Source organism: Monodelphis domestica, chromosome 7, assembly GCF_027887165.1.
Source record: "Monodelphis domestica isolate mMonDom1 chromosome 7, mMonDom1.pri, whole genome shotgun sequence".
Classification (NCBI taxonomy): Eukaryota; Metazoa; Chordata; class Mammalia; order Didelphimorphia; family Didelphidae; genus Monodelphis; species Monodelphis domestica.
Genome location: NC_077233.1, coordinates 79,859,650 through 79,881,741, shown reverse-complemented (window position 1 = coordinate 79,881,741; position 22,092 = coordinate 79,859,650). Strand labels below are relative to the sequence as shown.

Here is a 22,092-nt window from a genome sequence, read left to right as displayed (position 1 = left end):
CATATTTGTTCATACTTCCCTTTGCAAATTGGTGTTACCGAGTCTGCTTCTTTGCATGTTCAGATGATCCATAAAATACTTGACTTCCCCTAACAACAGTGGTGTTAACATTTCTAAAAATCATTGAAACATGCCTTTAAGAGCTACACATTTTGCATGTTTATCTGTAGGACATTCTGAAAATCTGTAGAATTGAAAACATAATAAATAAAAATCACTGAAATAGGTTTGTTTTTTTAAACCCTTACCTTCTGTTTTGGAATCAATACTATGTATTTACAAGGCAGAAGAGTGGTAAGGGTGAAGCAAAGGAGGCTAAGTGACTTGTCCAGGGTTGTGCAGCTAGAAAGTATCTGTGGTCAAATTTGAACCCAGAACCTCCTGTCTCTGGATCTGACTCTCAATCCACTGAGCCACCTAGCTGCCCCCTGAAATAGGTTTATGTGTTATGGAATCCAGTGTTAAATGGACAGAAACTAAGTCAAGGGATGAAAACCAGAAACCAGCTCCATCCAGTTCTATCTCATTAAAATCTGATTTTCTAAGTCATTGCACCTGTAGCATCACTATCCAGTTGTTCAATGTTCAGAGAGGCACAGGATGACTGTTGTAGTCACAAATGAAAGCTCATCAAAATTATTATTTATCCCAAGTCATTCCTATACTACTGTAGTTTCTCTCTGTGCCTCAAGTCTTGCCTCACTCTAATTCATAGTTACTGAGACCAATTTCCTGAAGCACAAGTCTGACCTCCTGAATAAACTTCAGGGGCTCCTTATTACCTCCTGGATACATATAAATGTTTCTGTTTTGAATAAAAATTCTGGATTACTTGTCCTCATATTACCTTTGCAGCATTACTCTATATTGATTCCCTTTTCCTACTATAAGGTTCAGCCAAATTAGTCTTGATACTATTTATTCTTAGTACTTCATCTATTATATTTATGCCATTGCTCTGGCTACAATGCCAAGAATGTAGTCTTTCCTCCTATTTCTTCCTCTACTTTTTAGACTCATTTTTTTTCAAAACTCACTTCAGGACCCACCTAACGAATGATGCCTAACTTGATTTGTACAAATGCTGAGGATGCCTTCTCACTCCCTTCTCCCTAATTATTATAGATTAGACAGACAGATAGATAGATATTCAGATAGACAGACAGACAGGGGCAGCTACGTGGCACAGTGGATAGAGCACTGCACTTGGAATTAGGAAGATTCATCTTCACGAGTTCAAATTTGACCTCAGGCATTTATTAGTTGTGTGACCCTAGGCAAGTCACTGAACTCTGCTTGCAATATCATTGAAATCATGGGTACAGGCTCTATCCCTATGCTTAGACAGCACAATTCTTATAGCATTATATACATAAACACACATGTATGCATATGTATACATAAATATACATATATACATATTTGATTCTGAAGTTAAATTATTCTAATAAAATCAACATCAGGTCTCTTCCCTAACCCTCCCTGCCTCAAACTTCAAAAATTCCTTTGCCTGTAAGGGAAGCTAGCTTCTGCCAATTCTACATGCCAGAGAAGATTCCTTTTCCATATTAGATCAAAATAACAGAGATAAGACTATAGGGAGAACTGCTCAAATAAAATTTATCAAAGCAAAATAGGATAAAAATACGCTTGGACAGTACATAGCCTTGACAGTTTCCACCCAACCATCACTTCCAGCAAGGATAAGAGAGTGGTAATAAAAGTGCTTCTGGAAGTGTGTGTGTGTGTGTGTGTGTGAAACTCATTCTTATACATACATGCAAATTAGAGTCACCAGAGAAAGTTAATAAGCTAATAAACATTAGGTCAAATTCTTGATCATTAAACTGGAGTATTAGCACACTTTAAAACATATATTAAGTAACACAAAAGGGGATATCAAGTAACTAATTAAAAGCACTTACTAAGCCCCTCATGCCATTCCAGTATGTGCTATGTTGTACAAATTGAATTTAGCAAATCCAATTCCTGATTTTTAAGGATGTGCAAATCCCCCCAGTCTGGGAAGATAACATTCTCTGCCATTGTCGGTAATATTGGAAGTGAATAGATTAGTACTTGATCTCTGGAAAACAGCAAGAAAGTATACATACATTTTTCCCCAAGTAAGAACGTAGGATCGTTGATAATTCAATGAGTTTTAAAATACATTTCTAGTTAGGTTTATGGGTTCTGTCATCTTGGCTTGTGATAATGGCCAAGTAGCATTAGGCATCTGGGTGTGTCTCACCTGTTAATTCACTCCTCCAGGCTTTGTTGTAGTCTGCAGTAAAGTTAGAGTCACAGGGTTTAGGGCAAGTGAAAGGGACTCTGAAATCATGGGGAAAAGTTTCCTTTTACAGATGAAAAAACTGAGTCCTGGAGAAGTGATGACTTGCAAAATACCATACTGGCAGTAAAGTCACAAACTGAGATGCGAATCTTCCTCTGCTTGAGTATCAGTCCTGTCTCATTTTACTCTTCAACTTTCCTTCCCTATCCATAGTCAAACCCTGTTCCCATGGTCTGTGGGATCATGTTTGATATAAGTTAAACAAAACCTGGAATCTCGAAGGAAACAAGAAACACACATATATTAAACATAGACTACAATAGCTGCTTCATCACCTAATTTTTTATTGTTTACCCTCAGACTACTCTCCTGAAATACAGAAATATCCGTTTTTCCTTCAATCTCTACATGCTTTTGATTTTTAAAAAGGAGAGCAATGAAGGAAACCAGGAATCTATTGGAGTTTTAGTTCCATAATGAAAGCTCTTATGCTACTGCTTCAAAGTATTTGGTTGTGGCATTTAGAAGGCAGATCAAGACTCCTACTTTAGGGAACCTCACATTGGGAAGCTGTGACTGGCAGCTGAAGCTAATTACTGGACTTCTGTTACTGCCACCTGCTGCCATTCTCCCTCCCAAGGTCTCTGGGAGGTAGAGGGACCTAGTGGGTACTGAATTTTCTTTATTTTAACCTCATGCAAGTCATTTGTCCTCATTTTCCCCAGCTTCAAATGGAAATCAGTGGAAATGAGAGCTATTTCTTGAATCTAGCAAAGCTTTGGTGAATGCTGCAAGTAGAGATTTCTTCTATAAGAAAAAGGTGGTTCACAATGTCAAAATGCACCTGAGAGGTCATGGGATTGAGGTTTGGTGCAAGGTGGTGCAAGGAGTGTTAGATTTGGAAACAAAGAACTGGATTGAAATCCTGGTTTGTGCTTCTTTTGAATTCTGTCATCTTTTTGAGACATTTAACCCTAATTCTAGACAATTATACAAAATAAGAGAACTGGACTAAGTTGTTTTTTTAATCTCTTCCAACTTAAATCTACATCCTATGCTTCAAAGGTCCAGTGGATGCAGTGATTCAAAAGTCATTGGTGTAGTTTTAGTTAGAATGGTGGGAAAAGGAGTTGGGATGGAGCAAGTGATCAGGAAGTGGAATCATTGACTACAGATGACACTTTCTGGAAGTTTGGCAGTGAAGGCAGGAGAGAAATATGGGATAGTAATTTTGGGAGAGGATCTAAGATTCTTCTTTTGTACCTACCATACTTTACCTTAAATTAGACTTATTTGCATATAGGGCATGCTGAGTCCTCTTGTAGACTATAAGCATGCCAAAGGATTGACTTTTTGTATTTGTAACTTCTGGTATCTGGCATGATGCCTTGGACCTAGTAAATGGTTGCTGAACTGTTGAAGTGAGTTGATGAGAGGCTGAATAAAAATAAAGACCCCAAAGGAGATTACCCAGAATGAGTTTTTGGTGGCATTCACTAGGTTTTATATTTTCATTTTTACATATAATAGAGCCACCCTAGTGATAATGCCATGTCCCACAAAGGTATCTAGTAATTTACTACAGACACTTCACTACATTAAACTTATAGAAATAGAAACAGATTGGCTATGGGAGGGAGTTGGGAGGAGGGGACAGAAAGAACATGAATCATGTAACCATGGAAAAAATTTTCTTAATTAATCAATAAAATTAAATTTAAAAAATAAATAAAATAAAATGTTCACCCAGAAAAGGGAAAAAAAAGAAACAAAAATTAGGGCTTAGAATATTACAGATTACTTATTATAACCACCTAGTTATTCTTCTAAAGAAACTGAGGCATAGAATATTAATAATTTCCCTCTGTTTGAAACTATAAACTAAATTTCTTCATTTCAGTCTGAAAATTAAAGATTATAGAGCTTTCTAAATAGAAGGGATACTAGTACTTCTATTTTACAATATTATTTTATAAATGAGAGAACTGAGACCTAGAAAGATGAGGTGACTGGTTTAAGGTCACACAGCTGGTTGGTAGCAGAGGCAGAATGAGACCAAATCTAGGTCTCATGCTTCTTTTATTATAATTTTCACTCCAGCAATCTGCCTCTCTAAGCTACTTCTAAACACATGGGCTTTTCAGCACCTCTCAACTACATGGTTGTCTAACTATTTCCCCAATCCATAGGACTGGCTCTGTTCCAAAGCTTCATCCTTAAAAACCGTACACAGTGGGTGTTTTAACATCTTGGATGCTGTAATTACTGCACTTTCCAAAGACTCAAATCAATGGCAAATCAACACTATATCCATTGAAAACCTTGGTTTCATGACACCTGGAAAATTGCTCTTTCAACTGGTTATTTTCTTTTTGCAGACAAATGATGAGAAAATACATTTAGTGTATTATAGCACACTGACAGATCTGTCACTATCCGTGTGTCACATTTTTGGGGCTTGAAAAGGTATAATGGGGAAGTAAACTACACAATTCAGAAGAATATACACTTTTTTTTTTACTTTTCTCCTCCAGTGTTTTAAAAATGCAATTTAAACATTTGTTTATTTTTCTTTTCCTATGTATTAAATTATGCTTATGACAATTTGTTACTATTGTAAGAAATGTCTTTTACATGCAACAATTTGATGTTTGCTATTTGCACTGAGATTTGGTACTATGGAGGATGATGGAGGATATGGTCGTTATGTCTAAAAAAAATGAACCTCTTAAAAGAAGATCAGAAGGTCAGGTTGTAGCTATATGGCACAGTGGAAAGATCCTTGAATTCAGGTCTGAGTACATCAATTCATATCCTGGCTCTGCTACCTACAACTTGTGTGATCTTAAACAATTTTTTAAATCTACTGTAGCTCTCAATGCTGCCATCGATAAAATGGGAAGATTAAATTGGGTGGAATTATGCTCTAAATGTTTAGGTTTACATAACTCTTTAACATCACAGTGTTACTATATATATGTTTGTCTGTTTTTTTTAAATAGAAAGTAGTCTTCTTGAGGAGATGGACTGCTCAGTTTTTAATCTTTGAATTCCTAGCACATAGTAGGCACTGAAGGAAATTATGTTGGTATATGGATTGATTTTGTGTGAATTAGATATAACTAAATAAATTGATTCTAATTTTTAATTTCTCTGAAATTTCCAAATCCTTTACTCAGGATAGTACTGTTTCTAGACATTTGTCTTCATTTAATTACTTCATTATTTAGGTGTATCTAAATTGGTATAGGAATTCCTGTTATTACACATTACAATCCCTCCATATCTGCTTCTCCTCTCCAATTCCTGCTTATATTTTCCCTTAAATTATCCAGAAAGCTTTTATCTAACACACTGAAAACCTTTTCCCAGTTATTTTATAACTTGGAGTACCAATGTAGCCACTGGACTGTCCACTTCCTCCAAGCCTACTTAACCCAACACAATATCTCTCAATAGCCCTTTTTATTATGTTTAATTTTTCATCATTAGATGTTCTGAATGGCATTAGATACTTTTCAGTTATAGAATATTCTTGAGAGATTGTTAGTTTTAATGCAGTAATGAATAGTTTGTGATAGAAAGTTGTGGTTTCCAAAATTTAGTGCATCTCTTCTTTCTGTTAAATTCTATGCTAGTCTTATAAATGTAGTAACAATAACAATAACCCCTTGTTGTGGGGTGGGTCAGCCTCCCGTAGGGGATGGGGTCTTGGAGGTGGGACAGTGTTGGAGAAATGACGGATAGGACACAGCTTTCTCATTCAACCCACAGCACAGGTTTCACAGGATAAACTGCTCTGCCTTGACTGAGGCCTGGTTTTATTTTATACCCTCATGATCACACATCTACTTGGCACACAGTTTCATTCTCAACGTACATGTTTCCATGGAACCTAACAACAGACAGGAAGTCTAGGAAGATAGTCAATGAAACATTGTTGCTAAGTGCAGGATCAGAGGGTAGAATCAACATGACCCAGATATAGGTTGTGGAATTCAGAGCACAGATTTGCCAGAAGTTTTTATGCCTAGACAAGAGGGTCCTATCTAAGTGGGTATATAAGAACCCTTAGATTCCTAGGGGAACAGAGTGGGACATCTGTATTAAACATGCAAGCATGTTGCTCTCATCTATTTTTCCTAGGGCTAAGTAAGAATAATAATCATATCAATTCCAATAATAAGGAGATGTTAATAAGGAAAATCTCTTAGGGGGATTTCAGTGGGTGTTTCCATCTTTCCTGGGGGCTGATTTGCAGTCCCTGGTTTCCATGTGGACCATGTCAAACAGCGTGGTCTTGATGGCTACTGGCAACCCCTCAAAGCCCAAACTTTAGACTTAACAACAATTATATAACCTTACTTCAATTTCTTCACCATGGTCCACCTTTCTATTTCATCTACTTGCCCTATAAATCCAATCTCCTCTAAAGTTTTGTTTTGTCCACAATTTTTATTTCACTTAACCTTTTCTTAATTATCACGACTTGCCAAATACCTTCTTTCGTTCTTTATTCATTACTTTTCTTAATTCTACCATTTCAGTCATTTCTCTAAAACCCAGAAATTCTTTCTTTCCCTGGTTTCCCTTCCTCCTTCTACCCCATGTTTTGAGGGATATTCTAAATATTCTTACCTTTGCCTTCCTCTGATGCTCCCTGTTTAAATCCTGAAAAGATAAAAGGACTGTGATATGATTTATTATATAAACTAATATATAAAATTTAATTTTCTCCTTCTTTTAATTTCATAAATTGAAATACATTTCACAGACCATGCTGACAAATATTTAACAAAGAAGGGAAATTCATTAGATCTATGTTTTCTTTTTACAGTACATCAGTTACTATAGTTATAAATTACAATATGATGGTCCCACTTATTGTTAATATAAACAGGTTCTTATAGAATCACCAGCAAATTTCTTCCATTTTTTAAATCATCCTTTTGTTTTTCAACCACAGATATTCTTGGAATCACCAAATTTAGGTGCATCTCATATGCCAAGAAATGTTATTTTTCTACTAAGTCTTTTTGTCAATTTTGTGCATTTCCTTCTTATATAACATTTTGAAAGTTAGCTTTTGCTCTTAATGAAGATTGTCTTTGTCTCTCTGTCTCAAAGGTGATTTTCTTTTTGAGACAGTTTTGGAGCTTTTGGGGCCTCCTCACAAATTATCTGCATTGTCATGGTAAAATGCATGCAACAATGGTGACATAATCAACATTTTTACATTAGCCTACCTCCCATTTTTTGGACAGGTCGACAGGTTCCTGAAAAAAATTGGGTTGGGTCTGTCAATCATTGGACACAGTTATGTATTTTCATCTTTATGTAGGCCTTTGTTTTCAACCATTTTAAAATATGAATTTACATGGATAGCTGAGTCCACAATAACTATCATATTTAGTACAAGTTGAGTACTGTCTGAACTGAGTTTTTATTGGCACTATTCTGTTGGCCATAACATCTAGTGCCTCTGAAGTCTCTCCTCCTCCTCCTCCTCCTCTACCTTCCTTCTGAAATTGGGATTAAGTGATGTGCTTAGGGTCACACAGCTAGGAAATGTCTATGGCCACATTTGAAACCAGAACTTCTCATCTCTAGGCATGGCTTTCTATCTACTGAATATGTAGCTGTCCATCCAGATTTTCTAAATAGGGGAAGCATAAAACTATTTAGTAATATAGAAACATTGTCTTTCATTTATTTCTATGAAATCATATTTTCCAGCATAGCTTTTTGTCATACTCTATATGATCATATTTGTAACTTTGTAACTTCTGCGAATATGATCGTTTAGAGAATGACAAAAAGCTATGCTTCAAAGTTACAGAATACCAAGGTATATGTTGATTTTGTTTGTATCTATGCCTGGTTCCTAAAATAATTTCTCTTGTTTTTCATCTGATGACACATGTTGGCAGTAAGGTTCTATTTTCTTATGATCAGCAAGTCAAGATGACCAAGTATCTTGTAAAAATATTATTGCCTTTTAATACACAATGCAGATAATTTAAATAACTCCTTTATTTACCTATATGAATAGAGCTTATGAGCTGCCAATCCACTCAACTGTAATATTCTTTTGTCTTCTGGTTTCACTTTTAGGGAAATTGCCCATTTTTATGTGATTAATTTCTATTAGTAGTAAGTCAACTTATTCTTTATTACAAAAAGATCATTTATGGAGTGTCATTTTTAAGTTAAATATTTTAGATGATTCAAATAATTGGTTTTTTTAAAGCATTATACAACCTTTCTTTTAAAATGAATCAATGAAGCAATCATGATAGAGAATTTATGCCATACTCTTACTGTCACTACTGAGAACAAGGCAGTTCATTTCATTATTGGTCTCCTGGGACCTTCAAGGTTGGTCATTGCGATTAATTTGAGTGCCTTCTGATATTTTTATTTGCATGTTATTATAGTTATTTTCTTTATTTTCCTCTTTGCTTGCTTTCTTCTCTCTACTCCATTTCATACAGTTCTTCTTAAGATTCTCTATATTACTCATATTTGTAATTTATTTTTTTCTTTTTTAAAAATTTTTACCTAATTGATTAATTTAGAATATTTTTCCTTGATTACATGATTCATGTTCTTTCCTCCCTCCAACCTGCTCCTTAGCCAACACAAAATTCCAATGGGTTTTACATGTGTCATTGGTCAAGACCCATTTCCATATTGTTGATATTTGCACTGGGGTGATCATTTAGGGCTTATAACACCAATCACACCCCTATTGACCCATGTGATTAAGCAGTTGTTTTTCTTCTGTGTTTCTATCTCCCACAGTTCTTTCTCTGGATGTGGATAGCACTGCATTGATACTAGTAGAGAAGTCCATTACATTTGATTGTACCACAGTGTATCAGTCTCTGTGTACAATGTTCTTCTGGTTCTGTTCCTTTCACTCTGCATCAATTCCTGGAAGTCATTCCAGTTCACATGGAATTCCTCCAGTTCATTGTTTCTTTGATCACAATAGTATTCCATCACCAACAGATACCACAATTTGTAATTTCTTATGCCAAAGCAGTATTTCATTATAGTTATCACTAATGAGTAGGCACTCACTCGATTTCTAATTGCTTGGTACCCTAAATTGCTGATACAAATATGCTATTTACACACACATTCACATATGTATCTATGAGTATATGTACATATCTGTGTATATCTGTATCTATTTTTCTATCTGAGGTTTTTAGGGAGATCTAGCACCTTTGAAGGTTTGCTGAACCCTTTCCAGGGCTGCTCTTCCATTCTTGATTCTAATCTCAGTTGTTGCTCCAAGAAGGTGTACTGTAACTGGTGGCCACAACCTGGTAAAACCATAGCGGCTGATGAGCTAAACCAGGTTGAAGGTTACTAATAAGCCCCAAACCAGTCAGTGAGTTAAAGAGATGACTCCACCAATCATATGAAGTCTTTCCCTGATGGAGTTGGCATATGAAAACAATTTGTTCCAAAGGTCCTGAAAGTGGCTGAAGTCAATACAGCGGAATGCTTAGAGCTTGACATTGCACTTCAGGCCATCTCAAGTCATTCTCACTCTTGTCTGGACACTGGGATTCGATAACTGTGGAAGAGAGAGTGAGGTCAAGGACTTTGCCCTTCTAGGACTTACTTATATCCTATTCATCTGCAGGTCAAGATATCACTCTCATGATGCTATTAGTCCTCTTTGAAAACAAAGGATGAATGACATCTCTCTCTTTCCCTCCCACTCCATCCTCTCTCCCATCCCCATTCCCCTTCCCTTCCTTCTCCCTCCCTCTCTCTCTCCCTTTTCCTGTCCCTCTCCCTCTCTCTCCCTCTCTCTTCCTCCCTCTCTCTCCCTCTCCTCCTCCTTTTTTCCCTCTCTCCCACTCTCCCTCTCTTTCTCCCCCTCTCTCCCTCTCCCTCTCTCTCTCTTTCCTCTCCTTCTCCCTCTTCCTCTTCCTCTTCTTCTTCCTCTTCCTCTCCCTCCTTCTCTCTCTGTCTCTGTCTCGGTCTTTCTGTTTCTCTCTATTTTTTTTTGTTTTGAATTCTCTTTGAGTATGTAACCTATAGTGGAATTTGCTAGGTCAGAGTATGAGTAGATAATTGATTTTTTCTTCTGCCATATTCCTCCTTGGTTTGTGCTCCCATGCCAAGACAATGCACTAGTGTAGGACTTTGTATTGGTATAATTAAATCAAATATTGGTTATAGAGTTAGAAAATTGAATTCTAGTCCTTACTTGCTTGTGAATATAGTTGTGAGGTATATGTTTGTTCACAGAGACGAGGGTGACACTCACAAGCTGAGTCTGGAGTCAAGATAGACTGAGTTCAAACCTGGTTCCTAACACTTGCTCATTGTGTGGTCTTGGGCAAGTTGTTTAATCTATATTTATCCCAGTTTCATAAACTTTTAAATGAAAGCAATAATAGCACCTGCCTCCCAGGGATATGGTGAGGATCAAATGAGATGATATCTATAAAGTTCTTAGCACAGTACCTGGCACATAGTAAGTACTACATAAATCCTTGGTGTCATTGTTGTTATTGTCTATGTCTATATTGGTTATTTGAAAATTTACTTTGTGTCAATAGTTTGTAATAGAGGAATATGGGAGAAGGAGCAGGACCAAGGGCATAAGACCTGAGTACTCTTTGGCTATGTAGGGATCATTGTTTTTTTTTAATAAGCCTTTAACACTTTTATTCTAAATTTAAATGCATAGTGATTAATGTTTATCCCCAATTTTTGTAGATGTAAGCCATAGTTTTCCTTGAAATATTCTATAAGAAAAGGCAAGCATTATATTAAGGGAAGAATAAAATTCACCTCCTAACTATAGTAATTGGTCATACGTGTAAATAGGAAAAGGCTTGCAGAGTTTATGATAATGAATCAGTCCTCTATTAAATTTTTATACCTGGAATTCATAGAAATGTTCCTATGAATAATTTAGCCTATAAAATTAAAGAACTGGACTAATTGTTAAAAGTTGTCTTATATGACTTATGAGTGCAATTATACTCACAGACTGCAGTCATATCTGTAATTATAGTTCCCAATTTACGCTGACCATCATGTTGTTTCAAGGAAACAGTCCAAGTTTTATGTGATGGGGCTACTCAAAAATTACAAGGCCACTTCCCGTTGGCCTTGAACTCATGCAAAGGGTTGATCTGAACAACCATATTATCTTGATGGATTTAAAGTGCTACTAAGGGCATTACTTAGGATTTTGGCTATACATAGTCTCCTTGGAAGAAGAGAACATGCTGATGGAATAATTAAGTCTGAACATCAGGGTCAAATCGCGTTTTTGAAGTGTGCCTAGAAAGAGCAGAGCTAAAATGAGGCAGGGCATAGATACCAAAGGCTTGATTTTTAGGAACACTCTCCACTCTTCTAGAAAGGAGTCATCATTTATTAAATGTTTATTATGTGTCAAAGTATGCTAAGTGCTGGTGATAGATACAAAGAAAGACAGAAACTGTCTCTGCTCTCAGGGAGCTCACATTCTAAATAAAGAAGACAATGTGTAAACACTTACATACAAATTAGTTACAAGTAGAGTAAATTAGCCACAATTGCCTTCCAGATTGTTATTTTTGGGGCTATGAAATGAAAATTCCTTGGGAAGCTACAGCTAGAAGGTACTTTTAAATTAAAGCTATCAAATTATTACGAGGAAGAAAGAATGAATTTTAATTCCTGCCCTTCTTACTGAAACCAGTAGAGTACAGCTTAAAGAGTAGTGACTCTGGAGATAGATCCCAGCTTCAGATTCTGCCTGTGATTCTTGCTATCTATTACTTTGGACGAATCATTTATCAATCCTTTGCCTCAGTGTCTTAATCTGTAAAATGGACTCTAAGGTTCTTAACAAATTATTTATGATCACATAAATAGTAAATCTATAACATATATGTGTATACATATATATGTAATATATTTAACTCTGTAGAATCATGTCGTGGACGGCAAACTATTATATAGATGATTTTCCATTGCCAAAATAAAATGGACAATTGAGACAATGTCTAAGTAATTCAAATGAAGGAGAGGATTTATTTTTGTTTAAATTAGCTTCTCTGTTTCACTGAGTTTCTAGATATACCTATCCATTGAATTACAAATAAGCTGGCATTCTCTTTCTCCCTCAACCCTTTAAAAGGTTCAATTTTTAAAATTAAAAACAATATTGAATAAATAATTGTTTTTAAAGAATAAAATAGAAAAAATCCCTGTATTTGTTATCAACATTCTTCTTTCTACCTCCTCCAATTTGTTCCTCAGTATAAATATTTTTGAATTCAGAAAGTATCTATTAATATTTTAGAGTAGTGACAAAATGCCTTAAATTCAGATGTAGCTCTTCTGCTATGAGAAATCTCTATATGTATTTTAATGGTCAATGGTTCACACCTCATATGAAATATAACCTGCTGTTTTAAAACTTTTAAACTACATCACATTTCAAACACATTACCAATTGACTCCCTTTTGAAATTCAACTTTTATTCCCTTAATTTTCATTCCAAAGTAGGTCTCTGGAGCCTGCCATGGAGGCTTCTTTCTGGCTATCCTTTTGTAGATAATATCTCTATTAAAGGGATGAAATTGTTTCTTTTAAAATGTCTTCTAAAAAAACAGCTTGGCTCATCGAAGATGGGCACTGCTTTGTAAAAATGAAATATGTTTTTAGCTTAGTACATATGGTCTGTACAATCAATTTAGCAATCTTTTCTTCTGTTGGGTCAATTTTCCTTTTCTCTTAATGTAGTTTTTATTGGATTTTCTGGAATATTTTAGAAAGAAACATTGGAGGAATGGTATTGCTACAGATAGTAGATCATTCCTTGTTCTGAGTTTCAGACATAATTTACACTCATCTACATTGACTCACCTTTGTTTTGCTGAATTTGCTTAGAATTTCTTTTCGATGAATTTATCTGTATCTCTTGGAGTTCATGCAGAGTGGATTTAGGGAGGCTTAATTTACTTTGCAGAATTGTTTAGTGTTCTCTATTTGGTAACTCCAACTATAGCACAGTAATTCTCTAAATAGATCAGTGTTGTAATTTTTTTCTTTTTTCCCTCTTTTGAAAATTAATAAAGAATTTCCAAATTACACATCAGTACAAATTTCAATAATTATTTCCTGCTGTTTTGAGATTCATGCTCTCTTTCTGCCTTCCATCCCTTCCCCCTCCCCAAGATGTCAGGTAATATGATATAGGTCATATATGTATTACTAGACAATATATATATTTCCACCATCATATTGTGAAAGTAGACACATTTCACTTACACTTGAGAAAAATTCAGAGAGGAAATAAAGTGAAGAATGGCATGTTTCAGTCTGCATGCAGACTCTATCAGTTCCTTCTATAGCAGTGGAGAGCCTTTTTTTGTCATGACTTCCTTGGAATTGCCCTAGATCCTTGCATTGCTGATAATAGCAGTCATTTACAGTTATTCACTATACATCTATACCAGCACAATGTACTCCTGGTTTTGTTTACTTCACATTGCATCATTTCATATAAGCCTCTCCAGGTTTTGTGTATGTGTGTGTGTGTGTGTGTGTGATATCATCTTGTTAGTCATTTCTTTTTTTTAATTGAAAAAATTTTATTTAATTAATTAATTAATTTAGAATATTTTTCAATAGTTACATGATTAATGTTCTTTCTCTCCCCTCTTCCCAAACCCCTCTCATAGCCAATGAGAAATTCCACTGGGTTTTACATGAATCATTGATCAAGACCTATTTCCATATTATTGATATTTGCATTAGGGTAATCGTTTAGAGTCTATGTCCCCAATCTTAGTCATTTCTTATGCCACAATAGTATTTCATTACAATCATATACCATGTGTAATATCTCTATCAATACCATCGTCCATTTGATGGTCATCCCTTCAGTTCCTAGTTATTTGCTACCACAAAAAGAGCTGCTCTAAATATTTTTATACAAACATGTCCTTTCCCCCATCTCTGATTTCTTTGGGAAATAGACCTAGTACTGCTATTGATGGGTCAAAGGGTATGTGCAATTTTATGGGCCTTTGAAACTGGTTCCAGGTTGCTCTTCAGATACATTTTTCTTTCTTGTAAGTACAACTACTAAGCTTTTACCTTTTTGTTGTGCCTATAGGAATGAAGATATTTTTAAAAAAGGAAACAGCTATATCCCAACAAAGGTTGAAGGACCTGATGATGAATATTTGTGAGGAAGTAGATGGCTTGGGGTAGAGAGATGTAGAAATCACAAGCAATAGGGAATTCCTGCTTTCTCAATTAAAAACACCAACTGTGATTGCCTTAAAAATTTATGTTATAATTAAGGGATATTGACTTTTTCCTAGGTGTATGTTTGATCAACTGACTCAAGAGTGACATTTATAATACTGTCATTCTTTCTTCTAACTAAGAATCTTTATGATGGCCCATTGAAAGGAATGGCACCTGAGACCTCAAAGATGCTTTAATGGCAGTAGGGTCCTGGAGTGCCCCAGGTTCAGAGGATGGGTTTCTCAGCAGGCCTGAGGTATATGGAGGAAATGGATTTCTTCCCTCCAAAAAAAAAAAAAACAACGACCCCTGATTAGGACATCCTGTTGGGGATTTTTGTAAAATATTATTGAAATCAGAAGGACAGAAAATAGATAAAAGTGAAGGAAAGAAAGGAGAGAGTAAAACAATGGGTAATTGTGGGGTGGGAGTGAAAGGTTCATCAGTCTGGGACTTGTGCCAGGAAAGGAAAACAGAAAATTCAAAGAATAGTGGAAAGAACTATGGATTTCTAGCCAGTGCCCCTGGATTCAAATCCCAGCTCTAATACTTGCAAGAATCGTTTGTTGCATTTGACCCAGGACTAATAATTTCTCTCTCATTTCTCAATTTCTCCATCTGTAAAATGAAAATGTATTACAAGATGATTTCCATTGTCCCTTTTAGGCTGAAATCATATTATCTCTTTCTGACAACTCAAAAACTTATTTATGGGTTGAATAGGAACACTTGCATTCCAAAATGAATTGAAAGTGTTGGGATCAATGCCTACTTAGTTGGATCAAAGAGAGGAATAAAGCATGAAAGAGTGAATGAAGAGAGTCTTTGGAACTAGGAAGACACAAGGTCAAACTCTGCCTCTAACAAATGATAAGTTTGTGATCAGGCACAAGGCACTTCAGTTTTTTCTTCTCAAGACTCAAAAGGAATGTTGGTCACTAAACCTTACATAAGGATCCTTAATTACTTCTTGTTAACTTAGACAACCCCATGTTCACATTATATTCAACTGAATTTTGGGGTATTTTGATAAATATTTCCCAATTGCATTTTTAACCCCCCTTCAGTCTTATAATCAATACTAACCATTGGTTCCAAGGCAGAAGAGTGGTAAGGGCTAGGCATTGGGGGTGAAGTGACTTGTCCAGGGTCATACAGCTACCCCAATTGAATTTTGATGAGGTTCCTGCACACTTGAGAGCATTGTAGGTGGTAATATTTGATATTTTTGTTCTACCCAACTCTGTAATTCTATAAATTGCAGAGAAATTGCCTATGTGTGTTGGTAGACATGGTTTCCTCATCCAAGAGTTCCCATAGCCATAAAATTAAAGATATTATCTCCTTATTAACATTTGTTTTTTACCTCAAATTGATTCCCTATCTCCTTTGGTTTTATCTTCCTTTTACTAATTAATATTGGATGAACCATTTTTAGGATTAAATAATCTGGAATCAGAGATAAGCACTTTCTTCAATAAATATCTCTCTTCCCTCCTCATTCTCTTAGTTAAATATGGTTTCATACTTTAACCCATGGATGATCCAAGATCTGGGTTTCATGCTGTCAATGAGCAAATACCCTTGAGAAATTACTAATTGTCTCCTTATATGAAGTATTCATTTCTCTTTTGAAGTATTGATGTATATTTTCACCATTCTGTTATTGTATGCACAGATCTTACAACAGAGGGGTGGTTATGACTAACCCAAAGGAATAAACAAATATTTATTGGGGAGGCGTTATGCTTCCATTGATGGTTACATTCTGATATTTTCTACATTTTCTTTTTGCAGACGACTCTCATAGGAAGATAAAGACTAATGGTGGAGGCAAGCTGCTTCTCACCCAGATGACTGCTCTGCTTACGAAGAGGTTTCATCACACCAGGAGAGGCTGGAAAGGCACATTATCTGATCTGGTTCTGCCTGTTCTCTTTGTGGCTTTAGCCATGGGCTTATTCATGGTGAAGCCATTGGTTACTGAATACCCTTCACTCAAATTGACACCAGGGCATTATGAAAGTGCAGAAGCCTATTTTTTTAGGTGAGAATTGTATTAGTTATCATGCCTGGCAATGAGAGCTTTTAATAGTTTTATTCTTTTGAAAATATTTCTACAATGCTTACATGATGTTTCCTATGCTTCTATCTAATCAAATTTGAAAGTCTTATGCTCTGCAGGTGTTCTTAAACAGAGGTCCTATTCTTTTTTTAAATATTTTGATAACTATTTCAATATAATTTGTTTCTTTACAGTATTATTCATTTTATTTTATGTATTTATAAATACTCTTCTAAGAAGGGGTCTATAGGTTTCACCATGCATATAGAGACATTCAAAATACAAAATAAAGTAAATAACTCCTATTTTAGGGGATGTTTATTTCCTCCTACATGCTTGATTTCAATTTGGATTGCTGTTGCTAAGCAATTGGTTAACTTGATTCATGAACCAATGTACCAAATTTTCCCTAGGCGTGGATACTGGAAACATACATAGAACATAATCCAATCACTTCTTTTTTCTGTGAAATATTCTTTATTATCATAATTTTATATCCACCAATTAAGGTCATACTCTTCTGATTCATCATTGTGTGAAGATGATGAGGTTCTCAAAAGCTATGCCTACGGGGTATATTTTCTAAGAGGTCTAAAGAAAATGGAACTTTAGTAGAATTTTGCCTGTATTTCTGTCATCTCAGAAGCAATCTATCTAAGATGTGAAAGCCTCAGGATCATAGAAATCATCACCATATGCTGAATTAGATTTTTTTTGGTCAAAGAAATAACAAAATAATCATACTTAAATAATACTTTATGACTTGAAAAGCACTTTTTTTATGCTACTTCATTTGATCCTCATAATTCTGGGAGGTAGATGCTGTGATTTCCCCCATTTTCTAGTTGAGGCCAAGAAATTAAATGACTTATCCAGAGTCATATAGATAATGTCTAGGGAAGACTTTGAACTCAGGTCTATCCTCAGTCCAACTGTAATACTTTATCCTTTCCACCACTCAGCTGTCTAGAAATACTTGAACACTGTTTACAGCATGTACAAAGGGTAGAATCTTCATCAGTGTAGGCTATATACCTATTCATGAAATCATAATTATTTGGAATATCAAAAGTAACTATTAAATACTTTAAAATATTTAATATTCAACCAGGTATACATTTGATCATTGAAATATTAAAATAATCATAATTTTTTTGCAAATATTTATATCACATTGAAAAGGAAGTGTCATTGTAGACATAGAATAATAAAAATAAAACTATATTATTACATTTGAATACACAGTTCTGAAACTTTGACTGTTAATAGTCATTTAAAAGTTTCTCTACATAACATTTAATACATATGCATATGTATAATTTTTATATAATTCCAAGTTAGGCATTTTCCTTATTAAATATCTAGTTCTCTATCTTTGGTCCCAGTGTTTTTGTGCACTGTTTTAAAAAACAGCTTTGCTCTAACTGTTGGTCTCTGTTTCATAGGTTGGATAATTATAATTTTTTACAAATAGAGAAGTTAGTATTATTTAGACTCTCCACTATTTAATTTAGCATTTTAATTCTGCTTTCCAAGGCAGCTAGGTGGTGCAGTGATTAGAGGACTGAGCTTATAGTCAGGAAGACCTGAGTTTAAATCTAACTTTAGGCACTTGCCAAAGCTGTCTGGCCATGGGAAGTCACTTAATTTATGTTTGCCTCACTCAGTTTCTGCAACTGTAAAGTGGAGATATGAAGGCTTCTATCATCAGGTTATATTGTAAAAATCAGAGGAGATAATATTTTTTATCTATTAAAAATTTTCCCATTACATGTAGAAACAATTTTTGACAATTATTTTTGATGTTTTAATATTCAGATTTTTTCTTCCACCCCATGGCAGTGAATAGCCTAATATAGTTTATACCTGTACTTTCATGTAATACTTATTTCCATATGAGAGAGTATTTTTAAAGAACTTAGCAAAATATTTTGAACAGAGTAGGCACTGTATAAGTGCTTATTCCCTTCTCTCCCCATTATTCTTTCAGGATAGTGCTTACCTCAGGGCTTGGTTTCAACCAGGAACATTTTTGATTCCCTTGTGTCTCATGATTATTTTTGAAGCAGAATTTCTTAGAAACCAACCTTCCTAATTTATTCCAACACCCTCCACAGGAAACTGAAACTTGCACTAAATTGGAGAAATCTACTGACCAACACATTTTTATAGCATTTATGGGCTCCCATCATAATTATAAATTTACTTTTTAAGGGATATTCCCTCTTTTTCTTATCTCTTCAGAGACATCTACATTTAAAATATATTCTAAAGGAAAAAATCCATAGTTTTAAGTTGAAGATATTAAATTTTATTTATCTAAAGATTGAAATGACTAAAACATAGATTATATAAATTTATCTATATTTAAATACTATATACTTATATATCTACCAATTCTCTACTCTGTCTCAGTATCTTACAATAGGGGCATAGTCTGCTGTGGAGCAAAGGGCTTTGTATTCAGCATCAGAAATCTTGTATTTGAGTATCAGCTTTCCTTTAGAGCCCTTAAGCAAGTTATTTCACCTCCTTGCTTCTGCCTTCTCTGGAATTCCAGGTTTTCTGTGAGCATCAATTGAGATGATATATATAAACTATGAAGTGCTATATATGTACACACACAGACACACACACATATATAAACTCTTATTTTTGATATTCTTATTCTCTTTAGGTGGTTTTCAGTCATTTCAATTGCTTCTGACTCTGTGAACCCACTTTTTTTAAAAAATAAAGTTACTAGAGTGGTTTGTGATTTCCTTCTCCAGCTCATTTTATAGATGAGAAAACTGAGGCAAATTGAGTTAAATGACTTACCCACAGTTACAAAGTTAAATTAAACTACTAAAGATGAGCCTTTCTTATTCTATGTCCAGTGGTCTATCCACCATGTCACAAATCTGCCCATTTTCTTTAAAGTAACTCCCTACTAAAAGTTATACAATCCAATCCTGCTAATTATTTTTAAAAAAGAAAAAAATTAGGTATTTAAAATAGACATTGCATCTTCCTAGCTTTGTCAATTCTAATTCCTCTTGTGGTCATTCTCAATCATTTCTGAGGCTATTTTTATCACTGAATTAAAAAGAATATAAATATTTGAGTATAACATGTGAAACCCAGTGGAATTGTGCATCAGGTATGGCAGGAGAGGGAAAGAACATGAGTCTTGTAACTGGAGAAAAATATTCTAAATCACCTAATTAAATAAAATAAAAAATATTTGAGTATAAAATAAAATTGTCTACTAATATATAACTTTCTGTGAAGCCAGAGAAAAAGAAAATTGGCCTGATTTTTCCAAGGAATTTTCAAACCCTACAATAGTCCAAATGAGTCTGATCCCAGAAGACCCCAAGTGGACAGATTTGAACATAACCTGGCAGATCCTGGTCATACAGTAAATCAAAAATATATATCATAGAGGGTATACCAAAGACTTTTAAGCTATTAAACTTAAAACTCTGCTATGACTTTTGAAAAACTCTTTATATTCTTTGCTATTTCCATTTGTTAGGTAACATTTTTTAGTTAGTTTCCTAACTTCTTCGTGCCTCAGTTTCTTCTTCTATGATAGAAAGGAGCTGGAGTAGATGCCCACTAATATCTTTTCTGGCTCTAAAATTAGGATACTGTGTCTAGGAAGCCAAAACTGATAGCCAAGGCACAGATTCTTTCATTAGCCTGATGCTCCATTGGTGCTTGATGGGAGCAGGACACCAGCCTAGTTCTGGGATCAGAAAAGATATTCGTTTTAACATGTAAGCCAACTTTAGCATTTAAATAACACTGTCCATTTCACTGTGATTCATGAGAAGTTCTAGAATGGTTGGATTTAGAATTGGGAGAGAACATAGAGGAATCATGGGTTTTTTTCTCCTTCTGGTCTTTTTGGCACATCCATCACCCCATGGCACTTCTCCTAGATCCTGAAGAGGTGAACGTCAAGCCTTGGGAGGGAGAGAGGTAGTTTCCTCTTTTTGCAGAAGCACATCCAAGGTTTTGGTGGTCATCTGCGTGATTCCCTGACTCTACAAGAAGATATTGATAGTTAAGGTGCTGCTGCTGCTGTGTATATGATAAAAAATGCACATATTTCAGTGGCTTTTATCTCTAAAATTTACCCATAATAGTTGATAATATAGTAATAACCACCTCAATACCTTTGCTACTCCTAGATAGAGCTCTAGACTTGGAATCAGGAAGATGTGATTTCAAATTCATTTTCTAAAACTTTACTAGTTTTATGGCCCTAGAGAAGGCATTTGACTTCTGTCTGACTCATTTTCCTCACCTGTCAAATGGGAAGAGTAAGAAGAATATTTGCCTCCAAGGGCTGTTGTGATGATATAGTGATGTCTGTGAAGCACTTTCTATGTCTTTAAATATTATATAGGTTAGCTATTGTAAATTTAATTTTAATCACATTAAAAAATAAAACAGATTTTCTTTTGTGGATGGGTGGGGTGGATAGAGAAGAAAAATCCAGGAATTAGAGAAAAGCTTCTGTCTATTACCTTAGATAGTCCTTGAAGCAGATTTTGAATGAGATAATTTCTGGAGGACACTCTTCTATGATAAGATAATGTGTGGGGGCAATCAGTTTGATTTTCAAACTCCCTCATTGATGGAGACTATTTGATATGTTAGAGAAATGAGATCCAGTTATTCCTTTTTTGATTGTTTTCAGTACCTGAGTTGAAAACAGTTTATTGATCTTTGTAAGCTCTATAGACTAAGCTAATGTTAAAATTCAATGTCTTTTAGTAAAATTCTTACTTCGAGAGTAAAAGGCTCCCAAAGTTTAGTTTGTATTGTACTCCTTCCTTTTTTTTTCATCCATTGAATTCCAACCAATCCTTTAAAATGCAACCCAGAAGCTATTTCTGAAATCTCTAAGTTGATAAAAACTCTTCCCTCTGGCATGTCACATAAAACTTCATGTTGCCTTTCCTGAATGTGCTTATCATGTATACCTTCTGTATACATGACCAGTGTCTGTCTTCCCCAATATTAGAATTGAAGTTTTGTGGGGACAAGGACCACATTCTATACCATGAAGCCTTGCAATAGATCTCTGCACAAGGAGCCACTTGACAACTGTCTATTGAGTTTAACTGGATTGAAAAAATTCTGGTTGCCCTAGAACTGAAATTAAATGTTTTAAATGCCCAGAGCAAGCTAAGGGCAGTCATCAGATTACTATGTCTTCTGAAGCTTCTTTCCTCTCCTTCAAGCCTACAAAACATATTATCATTTAACATCTGGATTTCAAAAGGGGAATATCCTCATTTGGATGAGAACTTTTCATTGTTAGACTCTGAAACTATGAAAAAGTATAAAAGAGAAAAATTAAAGATTTTCTTATAGTTGTTTTTAGCTATTTTATATGAAATATGTCTTATAGATAAAATGTCTTTTGAAGATACCTTAAACCTTTTT

The 22,092-nt window shown here is 34.9% G+C and overlaps 1 protein-coding gene across 1 annotated transcript in view; it reads left to right on the top strand.

The window, feature by feature from the left end:
• Positions 1-22,092, top strand: part of ABCA13 (ATP binding cassette subfamily A member 13) — a 497,021-nt gene that overhangs the window by 296,241 nt on the left and 178,688 nt on the right. The window contains 1 exon segment of the mRNA XM_056806268.1: positions 16,380-16,629. Within this exon segment, the coding sequence (XP_056662246.1) occupies positions 16,380-16,629 (250 nt within the window).